Below are 19,252 nucleotides of genomic sequence, written 5' to 3' on the forward strand. Positions count from 1 at the left end.
TCACTATTTCCGTGTTGTTTCCACGATTTGGAGAAACTGCACACATTGTAAGTTATTTATATAATATCTGTCCTGTGTAGTTTTTGTTTACAAAGGTTAAAAGACAAAAATAAAAGCAGTTTTGTTCTCCTCTAGTCCATTACAATAAATGGCTCTTCTTCATTTGTTTTACAGTATGTGTATAATAAACTATAGTAAGGGTTACACTGCAGTACATTAGTGGCTTGAAATGAAGAGACTGAACAGAACTGTCAATATAGTTTTATGTTGCATTATATTACCCAACCTGCTTCTTGTGTTCTTGTGTAAAGCTTTGTCAGGGTTTTGCTATTTTTATTTAATATAGGCAGTATTCCCGTATACATTATCATTGTCATGTTTTGTAGGTGACTATTTTTAGCAGCGCAGGAATCATTCTTTTTGTCTTTTACTTTAATCAGGCTGCCTGTTTATTTATTTATTTTAAAGATGTGGGTCTGAATTCCACTGACTGAAAATAAGAATACTTATGTATTCTCATATATGCAACTCAAAAACCATCAAAAACATACAGGGTTCGTGAGTGACAGTCTGGTCTTTTCTTAGGGTGGAGCGGTCCACAGACCAGGTCATTAAACCCGTGAATGTGGAGGCCTTGTCCAAGTGGGTGGGGAAGATCCCAGCTGACGTGGTGAGGGACATGGCCGTCATTGCCCCCATGCTGTCCAGGCTGGGCTATGACCCCCACGCCAACCCTCCAAACTATGGCCGGCCTGACCCCAAGGTCCTGGACAACACCAGGAGGGTGAGTACAAAACACACACCCAAGTACTGTGTACAGACGGTTATTCTGAAGCCTACTGTCATGGCAGACAATAAGGTTTTTTTGAGCCTGAAATGTAGTACTTTAAAGGTTTTTACTTTGACTTCTGTCGTGTCATGGCCAGGTCTTACAACACTTCTGAATAACACATCAAGAATCATCTGTTCAATCCATGTGCAAACAGTCTAATTTGATCCCATATTGGTGTCAGGTGTTGATACTGATGTAAATCACTGATCAATTATCAGACCACAGAACACCAAAAAGCAAGACAGTTTTTCAAGTTTCTTACCATACTGGTGCGACTTAAATGGTGTGGCTGTCAGATTACATGCAGTTAGACTCTCGTAGTGCGATTTCTTTTCAGATCAATAAATTAGGACCAACTGATTCAGAATACATTTTAATTAAATGTATTTCTTTTTCTGTTTGCACTTGGAATTACTTAAACCAACCTAATACACAATCTCAAGTCACTATCTAATACATGGAGCTCTGTTGTCAGAATCCATATTGTATTGGCAGACATCCAAATCCACAAATCAGATCAGGGATGAAAAAAGTGCATTGTTGCACATCAATTAATGACCCGACTTAATGGATGTCGGACGTCAAGGTGCAACAGTCATTTTTTGTTGTGCTGTGTATCAGAGTGGACAGTAACTGAAGCTGCATTTGGGATTCCTCATAACTTGACAGAAATGCTTATTAACTAATATCTTTACAAAGATTGTGACAGATAGTGAGCTCTGACTCATTGAGCAACCACACATTTAGTGTCTAGTTGTTGTGTTGACACCATAGTACCAGGTTTTCTACCCTCACATACCTGACTCAGGTCTACGGATGTAACGAAAAGAAAATTTTATATTACGGTTTTTGTGACCAAAATCATCACGGTTATCATTATTATCATAGTATTGTTGAAATGTGCTCATATTGTTCAAAAAGTACTTATACATTCCCTGAAATATTTTAACCAAGTTTTAGTTTGGAAAAAACAAATAAAATAACACACACAGTGTACTTCCTGTTGGCAGAAACATTAAAATATTAACATGTAAACATCGATACAAATATGCATTAAATATGGCACCTTATAGCCATAATAAGAGGTAACTGCACTTTGTGGAAATTGTTGATAAGAACCAAGAAAACTTTTCTTTACATCCAGCGTTCAAGACTCGATCTAGTCTCACAGATTTAAGAACTGGTACCAAAAGAACGCTTTCACTGTTTCATGTATCTAGAAATCAAATGTGCATATAAAAGCAACACTACCATTTTAAACAAAATATTGTGGCATAAACGTAATCCACATTAAACCTTTGGGGTGGGGAGGGGGGGGGGGAGGGGGGTCTCCGGAACACTGTCCATGCGAGTGCCTTCTGCCACGTTTTCAGAGGCCAAACATTGCAAACTGTGCATGCATGCCTGGAGTGCTGCTTCCTCTCCAGGAAATGAGCAGTATCACCGTGAGTTTTTCAAAGTGCAGTAATTAAACATGGTTTTAATGATAATTAGAATTTGAAACGGTAATACTAACTGTCGGGAATTTGACCGCAGTTTATCATTATACCAGTAATCGTTAAATACCTGACTCAGGTGTTAGACCCTCAGTATGTAACAAAGTCTACACTGAATAAACTGAATTTGCTGTGTGTTGCAACATGAGATTGCATCCACAGCCTTGGAGGCAGTGCTCATAATTCATGTCCTTCAAGTGATATTTGTGATCCTGACAGAGTGGTATCAGCAGATGAAATATTCAAGATGCAGTCACAGTTCAGAGTTCAGTCCAAGGTTAAATAATGTGTGTGCCAGTTCGATGGTGGATAAATGTGCCAAACACTGGACAGCATTCCAATGAAGGTGTTCCTCTTCTCTATATGAGAGAAGGTGGTGGGTAGGGCAGCACAGAAGACATCCTCTGTAAAACTACCAACCAAAAGTTTGGACTCACCTGTTTTTTTTCTTTATTGTCATGACTTTTTACATTGTAGATTCTCACTGAAGGCAACAAAATTATGAATGAACACATAAGGAATTATGTAATTAAAAAATGTGTGACATAACTCAAAGCATGTTTTATATTTTAGATTCTTCGAAATAGCCACACTTCGCTTTGATTACTGCTTTGCACATTCTTGGCGTTCTCTCGATGAGCTTCATGAGGTAGTCACCTGAAATGTTTTCCAACAGTCTTGAAGGAGTTCCCAGTGATGCTGAGCACTTGTTGGCCATCTGGGGTCCATCTCATTTCATTTAAATGAGAAAGTGAGTCAAACTTTTGACTGGTAGTGTACATCAGACAGATCAGGGCACCACATCCCTTGGTTCACTTATAAATGACAGCATCCAGTAGGGATGATGCCTGTTCAGAATTCCTTCAAATTAAAGGTTAGATGATGTCCAGAGAGAGGCTAGGTGTTTTGTGTGCATCACTTTTTTTTGTGGCATATTAAATTTCCTTCTTAGTTTGATATCTGTAGTTAGTGACTTCTTACCATTATATTTTAATATGCATCACTGAACATTAAACCAAACTAGTAACCATATATGATCGTCTTTGAGCGCACACATGCATGAGCCTGCTGGTGCTCTTAGCTTTAGTGGTGATGTCCTCCTCAGACGTCAAACCCTCCTTGTATCTTGGGAAGTCATCTGCTATTTTTGGAGCAGAATATGTTTTATTAAATCCTTTTCCTCAAGCTGAGCTATCAGGTGACGCACTGCGCAGCTCTGCTCTTTGGCTTGCCTTCTGTCTGTCTGAGCTAGAGGACATAAAGTTTAGGTTTATTTTTATCTCTTTCAGTCGGTGCAGACCTGGTTTTCAAGGTCCCCCTAATGATAAGATGACTCAGGCCTCAATCTGTGTCTTTGGATTGCATGTGTATGGCTGTTCAAATGATCACACTGGCCTTGCTATGTCATGAAGGTGTTCCAATTCTACCAGTGCTCACCAAGTTTCCTGGGAGTATCATGACTTCATATTTTTTATGATATCTGGAGACATAAGCTGGGAATGCAAGACAGAAGCTGATTTAGTTTCCATTAGTTTATAATTCCCCCCCTGATGCCTTCAGAGTAAATTTTGAAGCTCTTCTTCTTTGGCACAAAGAAAGGTGCTGTATTATTAATGAATGAAAAAGAATACAATGGTCCAAACTGGCAAAGTGCTCTGTTAAGTGTATTTTGTGTTGGATTAGCGGTTCGGTGACGTTAGACTCTGAGGAATGTGTCTTAGCATGTGTTTTCCAAAGTCGACCTTTCCCCTGTTGGACTGCTGTCCAAACATTTCTGGCTGATTTGTTGCTCCCGAATACAAAGACAAGAGCTCCTTCCATGTATTTTTTTTTTTTTTTTTTTTTGGATTATCCAAGTGAAATACTCCCCAGACAAGTCTGTAAGATATAACACTTCACTTCCTGTGTTTGAGAAAAATCCAAGTGAATGCCAGCAATTACTTGCTTAGCATTGTTAAAATCCCCTTCAGATGAGGTGGGTGTGAGTGTAACAGAAAGCTTAAGCTGCTCTCAGACATGCAGACCCATTCATTAATTCGAGCTATTGTATGTACCAGCTTCACGTCTGAATAAGCACCCTGCTCACTTTTCAATGAAAGTCACAAGTCTTACAGTTTGGTGTGAGTAACATGACTGTATCTGTTTCAACATGATGCAAGTGTAATGACATTAACAGAAAGAAAGGCTCCAGTGGAAGGTAAAACATACAGGACTCAAAACATGTTATTCCTTGTATTTTTTTTTTCTCTGCTTTATTTCAGTTTCTTTAAATTCTATACAATGTTTCAACTTGTGATTATATTTATCACAGTTATTACATTATCAACATATCTTAATTATTTGAGCTAACTCTGATTATTCAACACGAGAGTCTCAATTCATATGTATAAAAACAGTTGGGTGCATTTACCAGTAGTGATTTATTTTATTATTATTTCCACATTTATTTATTTATTTATTTTACCATTTGGCTGACACTGTTGTCATAACAACATCCAGTTACACCAGTTTTCTTCTTTTACTGTGAGTTTACAGAGAACAAACATAGAATATACAATAAAATCAACTGTAAGCTCCTCAGTGTAGTCATTGGTTGTTGGTATGACCTCAAATACACATATTTTAATTGCAACTCCAATGTGTACGTTGTCAGCTATTAAATAAATCAAATTTATTTGCCTAATCAGTTTGAGTATTTTTTTTTAAAGAAAATAACAGGAAAAATTCTTTGGATTCAGGTTTTTACAATATGTTTATTTTCTGGTTTCTTTCCTCCTCTGTTACTGCTTGTGTGTTGGTTGTGAACTAAACAAGACGTTTGAGAATGTCATGTTGGACTTGAGGAAACACTTTCTCACAATTTTCCGATGTGTCATTTACCAAAGTTACAGTTACAATAACAGTTAACAGAGAAATTGAAAATGGAAAAAACAGTTTGTTGTAGCTCTAATTTTAATGCAGTTATTTAAAGCCTAACATTGAAAAACTGACATGGTGGTAGTGTCCTGTAATGTCCTCCCATTTAATCCCTGTGAACTGTCTGTGTCCCATCCTCAACAGAAACAAACTCCTTCCTCCTCTGACCGTCGATTGTTCTCTTTTTTTCCTATCTTCTTGTGAAATCGTATGTGACTGTGACCTCCTTGTAAATGATCTCTCATGTCTGAATGAACCTGTGAGGGAGGTTATTCTAAATGCTGAGATCTGAAAGACAAGAAAACAGTCACTTTAGCCGCTCTGTGACGCAGCAGTGTTCCATATCCCACGTCTGAAAAGGCTATTAAGTTACACTGTACAATGAGTCAGGTGACACTTTTTTTTTTTTTTTAGTTTGTGGGAAAAGTTGATGTAGGCACTTCTCTGTTCAACACATGCTACTGTGTCCTTATTTTAAAGCCCGGGAAATGGATATTTTGGTTTTTCAAGCTCAAGTAGAAGGTGAGACATGGTCTTTGTCACCACCTCAGTCCAATGGTTGGAGTTTTTTTTTTTTTTTTTTTTTTTTAAATACTGACAATTCCTATTTATTGACTAAATTATATCCCAAAAGCAGTACAAAGCTTATTATTGCCAGTTGGACTGCAGACTCTGCACAGGGGATCAAATAGGTTTTATAGACTTATATGGGTCTTGTAGTGTATGAGAAGAATCTGATTTTATCTTCTTATTGCATTCGAGATGGCAACGGAGATGATAAATCTGTTAGAAAGCAGAACAAGATGTCCACTTCATCTGTCTGTGCATGTGTTAACCTGAGCCGCTGCAGCTTTATTTCATTTGACATACACTCAAGACTTGTGCAGCATTTGAAGAGTTATGAAATAATTAGTTATTCTACTAACTGTACTGTTGTGACTTTTACCAAATGTTACCCGGATGATTTCAGTGTTTCGGCTTTCAGACTACTATTAACCTTAATCTGTAGTCCCAGATGCAAACACCCCAGGTTGTGAAGAGAACGTACTATACAGTATAGTGACACACACACACACACACACACACACACACACACACTCACTCACTCACTCAAAGAGCAGAGTAATTCTAGCTTCAGACCTACTCATTAGTGTAAGTGAACTCATCAGTGGTGTTTGTTTGTCCTGTCTCTTTGTTTATTTGAGTGTATGGATGTGTCCTATCCTTATATAACACAAACAGGGCTGTACCATAACAAACTCTTGCAGTACTGTGCAAAACTGTGAGACCACTTTTAACTTTGTTGTTTGTGCATGGTTTTAAATAGCATATGTATTTATGAACCAGTCTCTCTATCAAGTAACAAGAAAACAGAGGAAGTATCTGTACAAATATATGCACATCACTCTCAGTTAATCAGAACTAAATGAGTTCCATAGACAAAAGTCAGTATTTAATATGACCCCTGTTCACATGATAAAAAGTAAATGTTTGACGTTTGTTGGATAAAACTTGATGTAAAACAGCTGAAGTTTAGTGAAGTACATTTCATATTCATATGTTTATAACAAAAGACATGGTAAATGGGTACTCACACTAAATGCAGTATTTTTTTTTTTATAAATTCTGTGAATATAAATATTCAGTTTATAGCTGTTTTTTTTTCTCTTTTCTCTTATTGCCTTATGTTTGACATCATTTATATTTTGTTGTGTCTTTTACAAATTATTTAAAATGACAAGTAACTATTTGGTTTCATCCACTTTCATTGGGGACCAAAAATCAGCCTTTAAAGAAACAATGATTAGACATTATCAATGTGATTATTGGTATTAATTTGTTTTAAAATTCTTGGCCATATCAGCCAGCCCCAACAATAATGCACATTAATGCTAGAGGCTTTTCTCTGTAAGATGTACAAAATGAGAGCGTCAAATTTGTTCCATCGTAACATGATGAACTCGGTCAACAATCATTCAAAGGTAACAAGAACACAACGATTTCTGCAGTTAGATCCCCCTAAATCTTCTGCACCAGACCTCGAAGTCTGTACCAAAACATATTACAATGAAAAACATCCTGGTCTTTATCAGACCTCTCAGACACAAATCACATGCATGTAACATGATTAGCTTTTTTGTGCTTTCATATAACCTGTGAACTATAAATTAGTCATGTTTCAGCAAAGCATCAACACCATTTCCTGCCATTTCTTACTCCAGCAGAAAGTGTATCCCAGATCACATTAACCCTTTGATGCATGAATTATGAAAACCTTAGTCAAGATTTCTTTCCTCAGTGTTTTTATTCCTCTTTAGGCATGAAAAAAACAATGGGATTAATTTTTTTTAATGAACCTATTTTTTTAATGGTGTTCCAAAAATGTCCACTCAGCTGGACCCCATTTGTTTAATTTCTGAAGCAAAGAAACATGTATATAAAACGCAATAACAGAAAGTGATCTAATGTGTGAAAACTACGAAATTAAAACATTTTTAATGCAGCTAATCTGATGTTTTCCCACATTTTAACATACTCTAACACTAGTTATTACTCGCTTCATGGAGATAAAAACTGTTCATTTCAGTCTAATAACAACTAGCAATTGCTTTGCACCCAAACATGTTACTGCAGATCAGGTTTATCAAGAACAGAAAAAGTTAAAGTAATTGTATGAATTGCAGTGTATGGGATGGTGCATAAGTGTCCATTGTGTCGGCTGATATGGAACTAAAACAACAAAACCCATGAATATACCAGAGAACAGCTGTAGAGTAGCCGTCCACTGTAGTGACTGCTATGCATGAAAGGGTTAAGCAGTGACTTGTACATCGGCAGAAGTTCACAGCACCCAAGAGTGAGAATGTGAACACATAGGGAACCCTAAATAGGCTGTGAGAAACATGGCTGTGGTAGCAAAAGACAGTTACATGAACAGCTTAAAAAATAAAAAAAGCACCTGTATGAAAGGTGTTTTTAACTTGACCTCAATGTGAGAACTCTCACAGTGTTGTCAGGATGTTGGTTTTATGGTTAGTGTTTGTCTTTGTGAAAAGGTTGGGACCCATTCTGACCCCGTTTTGTTTCACCCATTTCAGTGTCATAGTCAGAACTCTTCAACTGATTCTCCATTTGTTTTAGAGGAGACGCAGCAGGAGCAGGAACCCAAAGGAAGAATGAATTCACTGCAATTCGTCATGTTGTCAGGAACATTATGACTCCAGCGGAAAACATTTGGAGTGTAAGATGTGAGGGGAACTTAGTCTTTGGGGGGGCGGGGTGACTAGATGGTGTTGGTTGTGGAAAAATGTGTCTGACCACAAACACAGATGGAAACTGCAAGGTACCAGAGTTGCAAAATACCGCTTTTCTTTGCTGTTCTTTCAGTTTCATCTTAGGTTGTTTGTAGAACTGACTGAGCTGAGATAATATGGTACAGTGTAAGATGTTGGTTAAGTGACAACCTAGAACACCTAGGGTTGTTAGTAGTTCTTCTAAGCATCAGGGCAGAGTTAAATTATAAACAGCACATCATCTGTTTTATATAGAACAGTGATCAGAATTCAATATAGTGTTCATCTGCTTAGGGCTGTGCAATGTGGTCAGAAATGTGATGGAATATGGTAATGTCAGTTAAAATTAGTAGCTGTCACAGTGAATGAGTCATTATTATAATAAGGTGTTGCACATGGTGAAACGTTTTTGTGTTAAATGCAAAAAAAAAAAAAAAGGTGTTATTTTTTCCCCTCACATTTGAACCTATAAACTGGTGTTTAGCATATACAGTGGGGCAAAAAAAGTATTTAGTCAGCCACTGATTTTGCAAGTTCTCTTACTTTGAAAGATGAGAGAGGTCTGTAATTTTCATCACAGGTACACTTCAACTATGAGAGACAAAATGAGAAAAAAAATCCAGGAAATCACATTGTAGGATTTTTAAAGAATTTATTTGTAAATTATGGTGAAAGTAAGTATTTGGTCACCCACAAACAAGCAAGATTTCTGGCTCTCACAGACCTGTAACTCCTTCTTTAAGAAGCTCTTCTGTCCTCCACTGGTTACCTGTATTAATGGCACCTGTTTGAACTGGTTCTCTGTATAAAAGACACCTGTCCACAGCCTCAAACAGTCAGACTCCAAACTCAACCACGGCCAAGACCAAAGAGCTGTCGAAGGACACCAGGAAGAAAACTGTAGACCTGCACCAGGCTGGGAAGAGTAAATCTACAATAGGCAAGCAGGTTGGTGGGAATAAATCAACTGTGGGAGCAATTGTAAGAAAATGGAAGACATACAAGACCACTGATAATCTCCTTTGATCTGGGGCCCCACGCAAGATCTCATCCCGTGGGGTCAAAATGATCATGAGAATGGTGAGCAAAAATGTCAGAACTACACGGAGGGACCTGATGAATGACCTGCAGAGAGCTGGGACCAAAGTAACAAAGGCTACCATCAGTAACACACTAGACCCAGAGGGACTCCTGCTCCTGCAGCGCCTGGCGTGTCCCCCTGCTTAAGCCAGTCCATGTCCAGGCATGTCCGTCTGAAGTTTGACACAGAGCAGATGGATGATCCAGAAGAGGACTGGGAGAATATCATGTGGTCAGATGAAACCAAAATAGAACTTTTTGGTAAAAACTCAACTCGTCGTGTTTGGAGGAAGAAGAATGCTGAGTTGCATCCCAAGAACACCAGACCTACTGTGAAGCGTGGGGGTGGAAACCTCATGCTTTGGGGCTGTTTTTCTGCAAAGGGGACAGGACGACTGATCTGTGTTAAGGGAAGAATGAACGGGGCCATGTATGGTGAGATTTGGAGTCAAAACCTTCTTCCATCAGTGAGAGCATTGAAGATGGAACGTGGCTGGGTATTCCAGCATGACAATGATCCCAAACGCACCGCTCGGGCAACGAAAGAGTGGCTCCATGAAAAGCATTTCAAGGTCCTGGAGTGGCCTAGCCAGTCTCCAGACCTCAATCCCATAGAAAATTTGTGGAGGGAGTTGAAAGTCCGTGTTTCCCAGCGACAGCCCCAAAACATCACTGCTCTAGAGGAGATCTGCAGGAGGAATGGACCCAATACCAGCTCCAGTGTGTGCAAACCTGGTGAAGACTGACAGGAAACGTTCGACCTCTGTCATTGCCAACAAAGGTTATGTTACAAAGTATTGAGTTGAACTTTTGTTCTTGACCAAATACTTATTTTCCACCATAATTTACAAATAAATTCTTTAAAAATCCTACAATGTGATTTCCTGGATTTTTTTTCTCATTTTGCCTCTCATAGTTGAAGTGTACCTGTGATGAAAATTACAGACCTCTCTCATCTTTCTAAGTTGGAGAACTTGCAAAATCAGTGGCTGACTTTTTTGCCCCACTGTTTTAAGCACAAGGCTACTATACAGCTGATATAGTGAAAGAAAATTTTCTCCATGGTAACATCAGTGCAAAGCAGTAGAGTTATACCTCTAGTTTCACCTCTTTGGTCTGGTCACTGCTCTTTGATACTGGGATTTCCTTATCAAACTGTCATTGAATTCACCATGAACTGTACCTGAACCATTTACAGGTTTTATAAGTTGTATTTACGGTTGTATTATGGTGGAAGGTAAAACAGAGGTCATGAGCACCATTTTTGTGTTTACTCCATCTCTGAAAATGTTCAAGGCACCAATCTGTATAGGTGTTCCAAGTTTAATGGTTTTATGAAAAAGTAAACATCATTTTGATATAACACTTGGTTGTTGTTTTTTTGGGGGGGTTTTTTTGGTTTTGTTTTATTTTTCAGATAACTTGACAGCTCGTTTAGTGCTGTATGCAGTGTTACACCTATTTCTACTTCTATTTTCAGCCATATATTGATATTTATTTTAATGTTGAATATATCCTAATGAAGAGCAACATGTGGTAATTAACAGACAAACAAAAGATACTCATTCAACTTTAATATGGCCTTTCATTTGTCCTAATTAAAGTAAGTCATTTGTAGGTTCATATGACTGACATTGTTCAGCGGTAGCTTCTGTGAATCTGTGCAGGTCCTGGGCTCTGCTGAACAAGTTGCTTTGAAAAGAACTAATCAAGCAAAATATGCTTGGCAGGCTGAGTCACGGTTGAAATTGGGTACTGAATCCAGACCCAGTAAAATAGGAATGTTCCAATTGGATGGTCTTCTTTTGAACACTTGATAATCAGTGTCCGTTCCTCTTTATCAGGAAATAGCTCTGTAATCAGAAAACATATTTAGTAGAAATTAGAAATAATAATTGTATCAGGCGGCACAGTGGTGCAGTGGTTGGCAGTATTCCCTCACACCAACAAGGTCCTGGGCCTCCTCCCTTCATGCAGAGATATGCACCAGGTTAACTGGTCTAAATCTAAGTCACCTATAATGATAGTGGTATATTTCAAACAAAAGTAGGGATAGAATATAAAGGTGAACAAAAGGCAACGAGAAATTAGACATTTAAACGGAACACTCCTGAATATTGAAAGCAATAAATTAAGCAAAGAAAGAAGGAAAAATGTCACACAGAGTACAATTATTTTACTGTGGCTCTTTAACACTTTATGTCTGAAATGGAGTAGGCAGAGGCCAGGTTTATATTGTCCTACCCCAAATGTATGTGATTTGTCTAGTCAGCTTAAGTATACAGTCCATAAGAAAGAAATTATTGAAAAAGGGGACAAATTATAACATAACATCACTAACTATTACTGTTGTACTCCTGTTCACTGTTACTGTATCTCTGAACAATAAGGTTTATATACTTCTTTTCACACTGATAAAACCACTCTACAATATGAAATGCACATCTTTTTAAGATGAAAAATGAAATATTGTTTCATATTTAGTTTCTCTCTGTAGTCATAACCACCCTAAAGGACATTGGTACCCATAGGTGTGAATGTGAGCATAAATGGTTATTCGTCTGGATATGTCAGCCCTGCAGTGAACTGGTGGCACATCCAGGGTCTAGCTGGGATAGGCTCCGGCACCTCTCAGACCCTTACAAGGATTAAGCGGTTCAGAAAATGGAGGGATAATTTGGGTATCTCAAGCCATTCACAGCTGCTAAACAGAGGGTGGTTCACATTTTGATGCTCCCTTTTTTTAAACAGATAACACCTGAGATGAATACCTTCATGTAGAGTCCAAACACAGGAGAAGCAGATGGTGTCAGCGTCTATTAGTGACCAATCAAGTAAATAAGAATCAGTTTAATGTGAACACTAACAGAGCCGTGAATATGTGCATGTCTCTGTGTGTACATAGTTTCGGTGGTTTCCCTAGTGACTTTTCTGGCTTTGGGTTGTGAGACTGTGCCTGCACTCAGCTGCAGACAGCTGTTGTTGATCAATGGGTCCACAGCTCCAAAAACCACACAAGCTGATTTTAAAGGTTTTTATATCTGCGTGTTAAAAGCAGTCGAGAGCATCTGAAACTGCTGTCTACGCATTGAATCCTATAGAGCCAGTGTGTTATTGTGGCTGCCATATGTTAGTGTACTGGTTGGACGTCGGCTCCTCCTCCTGCTGTTCCGTTGCTGTTATCACTCTGTTGTGCATGTTAATGGTTTTCAAATGTGCCTGTGGTCCTGTTTACATATTTGGGATGCAGGAAACATCCATATCTCTGTGAGTGCTTGCTATCCCTGTCTGTGCTTTCTTAAATAGTTAACATGTGTCACAGTTGACTTACGTGTCCTACTCATTGCACATGTGCATCAAAGCCCATTTGTACAGATTTATGCTGTATGTACATGTGTGGATTATTAGTATGGGAGCTTTTTCTCTCTGCATCAATCCCAGCTGCTGGGTTTATATTATTGTTTGCTTGTCCTCTCTCTCCTCCTTGGCTGGAGGCTCTGCACACAGAGCAGGGTCTCCTTCTGGCCAGATCCAAGTGAAGAAATACTGCCTCACTGGGGCTTGTGGTCACTTTGTTTGTACATGTTTCAATATTAAAGGGCAGTATTCTCAGAGCTTTGAAGTCTGACTGAAGTCGACAGCAACTGCAGCTGGTCTGTAGAATCTGGTATTAAAACTGAAGTTAGTGTGTAATGCTGTCAGTTCTTTTCTACATACTTTAAGTATTAAGTAAGTATTCTTGTTTAGACACTTTCTTGTCTCTGTTCCTTCCTTCCTTCCTGGACCAGTTGGGTCCAGTGCAGCAAGCTGTAAAGGCAACACCAAAATAATGTTGCATTCTAATCTTATCATACTGAACATGGCTTCAAAAAATGTTCCTCTTATCTTTGGAATGCACCAGTTTTGAAATGCTGTCAGTACAGATACCAAAGAACAATTCGACCAATACAGTAGTTGATGCCTACATCATGTTTTTTATTTGTTTGTTGACTTTGTTTTCATGCTGTTCTATTCAAAATGATGAAAGGTGAAAATCCCATCTAAATTTTTAAGGTTAGCCTGATATTCAGACCTATATTTATAGATGGATAAGTAAGTAGCTTCTTTATTGTTGTTCAACAAGACCATTTGTTGTCACAGTCCATCCAGTGCCATATATATATATATATATATATATATATATATATATATATATATATATATATATATATATATATATATATATGCCCCCCCCAACAACTATGCGATTAATCACAGAAAGCCATGCGATTAATCGCGATTAAAAATTTTAATCGCTGCCCACCACTAATATAAATATATATGTGTATATATATATATATATATATATATACAGTACAGGCCAAAAGTTTGGACACACCTTCTCATTCTTCGCATTTTCTTTATTTTCATGACTATTTACATTGTAGATTCTCACTGAAGGCATCAAAACTATGAATGAACACATGTGGAATTATGTACTTAACAAAAAAGTGTGAAATAACTGAAAACATCTCTTATATTCTAGTTTCTTCAAAGTATCCACCCTTAGCTCTGATGACTGCCTTGCACACCCTTGGCATTCTCTGGATGAGCTTCCAGAGGTAGTCACCTGAAATGGTTTTCACTTCATAGCTGTGCCTTGTCAGGGTTACTTCGTGGAATTTCTTGCCTTATTGATGGGGTTGGGACCATCAGTTGTGTTGTGCAGAAGTCAGGTTGATGCACAGCTGACAGCCCTATTGGACAACTGTTAGAATACATATTATGGCGAGAACCAATCAGCTAAGTAAAGACAAACGAGTGGCCATCATTACTTTAAGAAATGAAGGTCAGTCAGTCCGGAAAATTTCAAAAACTTTGAATGTGTCCCCAAGTGCAGTCGCAAAAACCATCAAGCGCTCCAACGAAACTGGCTCACATGAGGACCGCCCCAGGAAAGGAAGACCAAGAGTCACCTCTGATGCTGAAGATAAGTTCATCTGAGTCACCAGCCTCAGAAATCGCAAATTAACAGCAGCTCAGATTAAAGACCAGATGAATACCACACAGAGCTCTAGCAGCAGACACATCTCTACAACAACTGTTAAGAGGAGACTGCGCTAATCAGGCCTTCATGGTCAAACAGCTGCTAGGAAACCACTGCTAAGGAGAGGCAACAAACACAAGAGATTTATTTGGGCCAAGAAACCCAAGGAATGGACATTAGACCAGTGGAAATCTGTGCTTTGGTCTGATGAGTCCAAATTTGAGATCTTTGGATCCAACCGCCGTGTCTTTGTGCGACGCAGAAAAGGTGAACGGATGGATGCTACATGCCTGGTTCCCACCGTGAAGCATGGAGGGGGAGGTGTGATGGTGTGGGGGTGCTTTGCTGGTGACACTGTTGGGGATTTATTCAAGATTGAAGGCAACCTGAATCAGCATGGCTACCACAGCATCCTGAAGTGACATGCCATTCCATCCGGTCTGCGTTTAGTTGGACCATCATTTATGTTTCAACAGGACAATGACCCCAAACACACCTCCAGGCTGTGTGAGGGATATTTGACCAAGAAGGAGAGTGATGGAGTGCTGCGCCAGATGACCTGGCCTCCACAGTCACCGGACTTGAACCCAACCGAGATGGTTTGGTTGAGCTGGACCGCAGAGTGAAGGCAAAAGGACCAACAAGTGCTAAGCATCTGTGGGAACTTCTTCAAGACTGTTAGGAAACCATTTCAGGTGACTACCTCTGGAAGCTCATCAAGAGAATGCCAAGAGTGTGCAAAGCAGTCATCAGAGCTAAGGGTGGCTACTTTGAAGAAACTAGAATATAAGAGATGTTTTCAGTTATTTCACACTTTTTTGTTAAGTACGTAATTCCACATGTGTTCATTCATAGTTTCGATGCCTTCAGTGAGAATCAACAATGAAAATAGTCATGAAAATAAAGAAAATGCAAAGAATGAGAAGGTGTGTCCAAACTTTTGGCCTGTACTGTGTATATATATATATATATATATGTATATATATATATATATATATATATATATATAAATAAATAAATAAATAAATAAATATATATTCACAGTAACATTGCAAACCAACATACAAGAACAGACACCACCCCTTACCTACTACTTTGTTGGCTAAATTACTTTGCAATTTTGTTCTCATGTGTATGTCCTTGTTAAGGCTAGAGGTGTGGTGCAATAGGTGAAATATGAGAAACAGGACAGGAGAGTGGGTATCATGATGCTTTTGTGGAGAACCAAACAGTTATAGGAGGCAACAGGCAGTGGTTTGAGTTTGTAAATAAAGTCAGTGAAGGTCAGTGACGTGTTTCTGGTCCAGGATGAGTCTAAATAACAAGCTCCACTGTTTTAACAGATTCATTGATATAGGTGGGAATGTGGGTGGGGTTAGGAGATGGGGTGTGTGCCAGAGGAGGATTTTCTGTTTTTTGTTTTTTTTTTTGCGGAACACCACTAAGAAGATGTATTGATTGACAAATGTCCCTTCAAGCTGGAAGTTGATGCAAGTGGATGTGGTGCTGGTGCTGTTCTTCTTCAGGAGGATGCACAGGGAGTAGACCACCCTGTTTGCTATTTCTCAAAGAAATTTGATAAACATGAACAATTAATTACAGCACCATTGAGAAAGAAGCCATTGTTCTCATGCTTGCAGTGAATCATTTTGAGGTGTATTTGAGGTGGTGTTTTTTTTTTTTTTGTTGTTGTCCTTAAGGGTTGAGGGTTTTTTTTTTTTTTTTTGGAAGGGTGTTTGGTTCTTGGGGGGGGGGCTATACGACCCACAAGTGGGTGTACGTCTCTGTGGGTGTGAGTAGATGATAATTTGCAGGCGAGGTGCTTGAACCAGTCTACAGATTGGACCAGCCAGCCGGAGATGGACCATATGTAAGGGGCAACAATGGGCTAGCCTCCTGTAGACTCTCTTCCACTCCCATCCCTGTTTGTTCTTTGGTTTGTGAATGTAGCAGTAAAGGTGGGCTGCCGTTTTCTTTGTCCCTTTGTTTCTCCTGTTTTGAAGTAAGTAGAGAGGTTAGACTCTGTATTTTGGTTACCTTTTCTTTTGCAGGTTAGCTTTGATTCCTCAGTTAGTTGCGTTATGTTTGTTATTTTGGCCTCGGTCCACCCCAACGTTAAGCTGTAGTTATGCTTGATTTATGTTTCCACATTCAGTCATTTTATTTGTAAATAAATGTGTGTCTGTTAAAAATGCACAAACCCACATCCTGGGGGTTTCTCTGTGGCTTTGGAGTGAGGGAAGGTGTCCACTTGTTCACGTCAGGCCCTGGGTTCCCCTAGCCAGGGCATAACAATGCTCAGTGATTTAATTTTATTTATTAAGGCATTTATTACTTTGACTTAGATGGTCAGTTCAACAGTTATCTGTTTTTTAATGAAATGAAACATCTGCGTCAACAGTTTTGAGAAGTAGGGGTGAGGAGGATTTGGCCACCTAATTGTTTATTAGCTTCAAACTATTGTTATTCTGTTGGCTTTTGAAAGTCCACTATGAGGTGAACTCTACCCATAGTTTACATCAATGAACTTGGTTTCATTTAGTGTCCACACTTCATTACCATTAGATATATACACAGTTCAGGATGAAACATGGTTCATTAGCAATTCAGGCCGGACACTTCAGCAGCTATTTGGCTGTTACTGAACACAAGTTAAAGCGCAGCTGTTGTCAGATACTGTGGATGAGTTGTTTATCATGACACTTTCATACATCAACTGGTGAACACCGACCACAGCCAGCAGTGAATGAATGTCATCTTATCAAGGTTATTATTTTTAATGAAAACTAACAAAATGACGAAAACTAGAATTGTAAAAACATTTTCGTTAAAATAAATAAATAAAAACTATAATTAAAAGAAAAAAACGATAAATAACTGAAACTGTATTGTGTGTTTACAAAACTAACTAAAACGAATAAAAATTATGGATAAAATTCCCTTCCTTTTCATCTTTGTCAATGTCGGATTCACACGAAATCGATTTATTTTGCTCTACCAATTTTAGCTACCAGCACCATATGACACTTGATGGTCCGTCACTTGTGGTTTCCAGTCGTCTTTTCGTCCCCACTCTACCTGGAAACATGGAGACTAAAGTTGGAGAAAGCAGCGGAGTCCTGTCTGGGATTTATTTGAATATGACAGAGAAGAAGAGAAAAGATATAAAAAAAACTAAAACTAAACTAAAACTAAGTATTTAGAAAAAAATAAAAACTAATAAAAACTAGCAAACCTGCTCTAAAAACGAATTAAAATGAACTGAATTAGAGAAAAAAAAAGTCAAAACTAAATAAAACTAAACTATAATGAAAATCCAAAACTGTTACAACCTTGCATCTTATTTGTCAATATCCCAATGTTATCTCTCATTTATGTGCTTTGACTATTTCTCACCAACTCACAAGTAAATTAGATTTTTCTTTAGCTATAGTTATTCTTCTGTGATTTAACTAGTATCTCTAGCCTCTTATAAACACAAGTCATTTCTGTTTATGTGTGTATTTCTGGAGTAAAATATATTCTTCTTTAGCTGTAATTTAGAAAGCAACATTGTCATGTGAACATGTGAGATGTATTTTTTTTAATATCCAAAACTAAAGTTAAAATGATACCCTGCATATTCTGTTTTGTGTCTGGTGTATATTAGCTAGTTAATGTGCTGAATGTGGAGAGCGGAGAGACAAGCAAAGCTGTTTTTCTCCTCATTGTTACTGTGAATGAGTTTCTAAGGAAATGGTATGCAACTTTTAATGACAGATGCCTCTGCTTCCTTAACCACCTATAGGGTTGGTCTTTTCGTTAAATGCATTATTTTCATCAACATTGTTTGTACTAGGATTTTGTAATAATACTTTACCACTGTAGTTTTTACTTATAATGTGAATACTTGGGCTGTTACCAAAGTTTGTACAGTAACTTTGACGCTTCGCTCCATTAGTTGTATTGCATAAGACATCTGGCAACCAGCCCTCAACTAAACCACTGTATGATGAAGCCATGTGGAAATGCTCTCTGTGCTGTCTTGAATTTTCACCCAGCCCCATCCACATATTTATTCTGTCTCCTCTCTCCCTTCGCCACACAGTGTGCAGCCTGCCTCTGTCAGCTCTGCCAGAGAAATAGCTTAGAAGTAGCAGTAGAATGTTTGTCTTATGGAGACAGAGAGAACGATGTGAATGATTAAGGAAGCTTGACCCTGTGCAGAGCAGCCTTATCTCACTTGTGCTTTGTTGTTTTGTGCTGTGAGTAAAGACCCTTCTGGATTAAAAGTAATCCTTCTAAACAGTGCAGGCCCTGTGGTCAAAGCAGTTAACAGAGTTGGTGCATTCATATATCCCCAAAACTTCAGTGTTTATATTGACTGAGCACTGCACTTACAGACATGCAAAGGTACCGCAGACACTTGGACTTCATCATAAAGAGCTCGGTGTGTTTTTGTCCACTGTAGTTTTCTGACTGCCGCTTGCCAAGGGCCATTGACTTTTGAGATATTCAGGTCATAGTATATTCAGAAGTCCTCGAAATTTCACATCTCATCCATAAAGATTCAGCCTTTAGGCAGTCCGGACTTTTGGACCAGAGTTCATCTTCAGGAATGTAAAAGATG

At 38.5% G+C, this 19,252-nt stretch overlaps 1 protein-coding gene across 4 annotated transcripts in view; it reads left to right on the forward strand.

The window, feature by feature from the left end:
- Window positions 1–19,252, forward strand: part of tpst1 (tyrosylprotein sulfotransferase 1) — a 77,988-nt gene that overhangs the window by 43,437 nt on the left and 15,299 nt on the right. For all 4 annotated transcript variants that reach the window (XM_030152687.1, XM_030152688.1, XM_030152689.1 and 1 more), the window contains exon 3: window positions 586–784. In XM_030152687.1, coding sequence (XP_030008547.1) covers window positions 586–784 — 199 coding nt within the window. The remainder of the gene's footprint in view (window positions 1–585; window positions 785–19,252) is intronic.

Source organism: Sphaeramia orbicularis, chromosome 13, assembly GCF_902148855.1.
Source record: "Sphaeramia orbicularis chromosome 13, fSphaOr1.1, whole genome shotgun sequence".
In the NCBI taxonomy this organism is placed as follows: Eukaryota; Metazoa; Chordata; class Actinopteri; order Kurtiformes; family Apogonidae; genus Sphaeramia; species Sphaeramia orbicularis.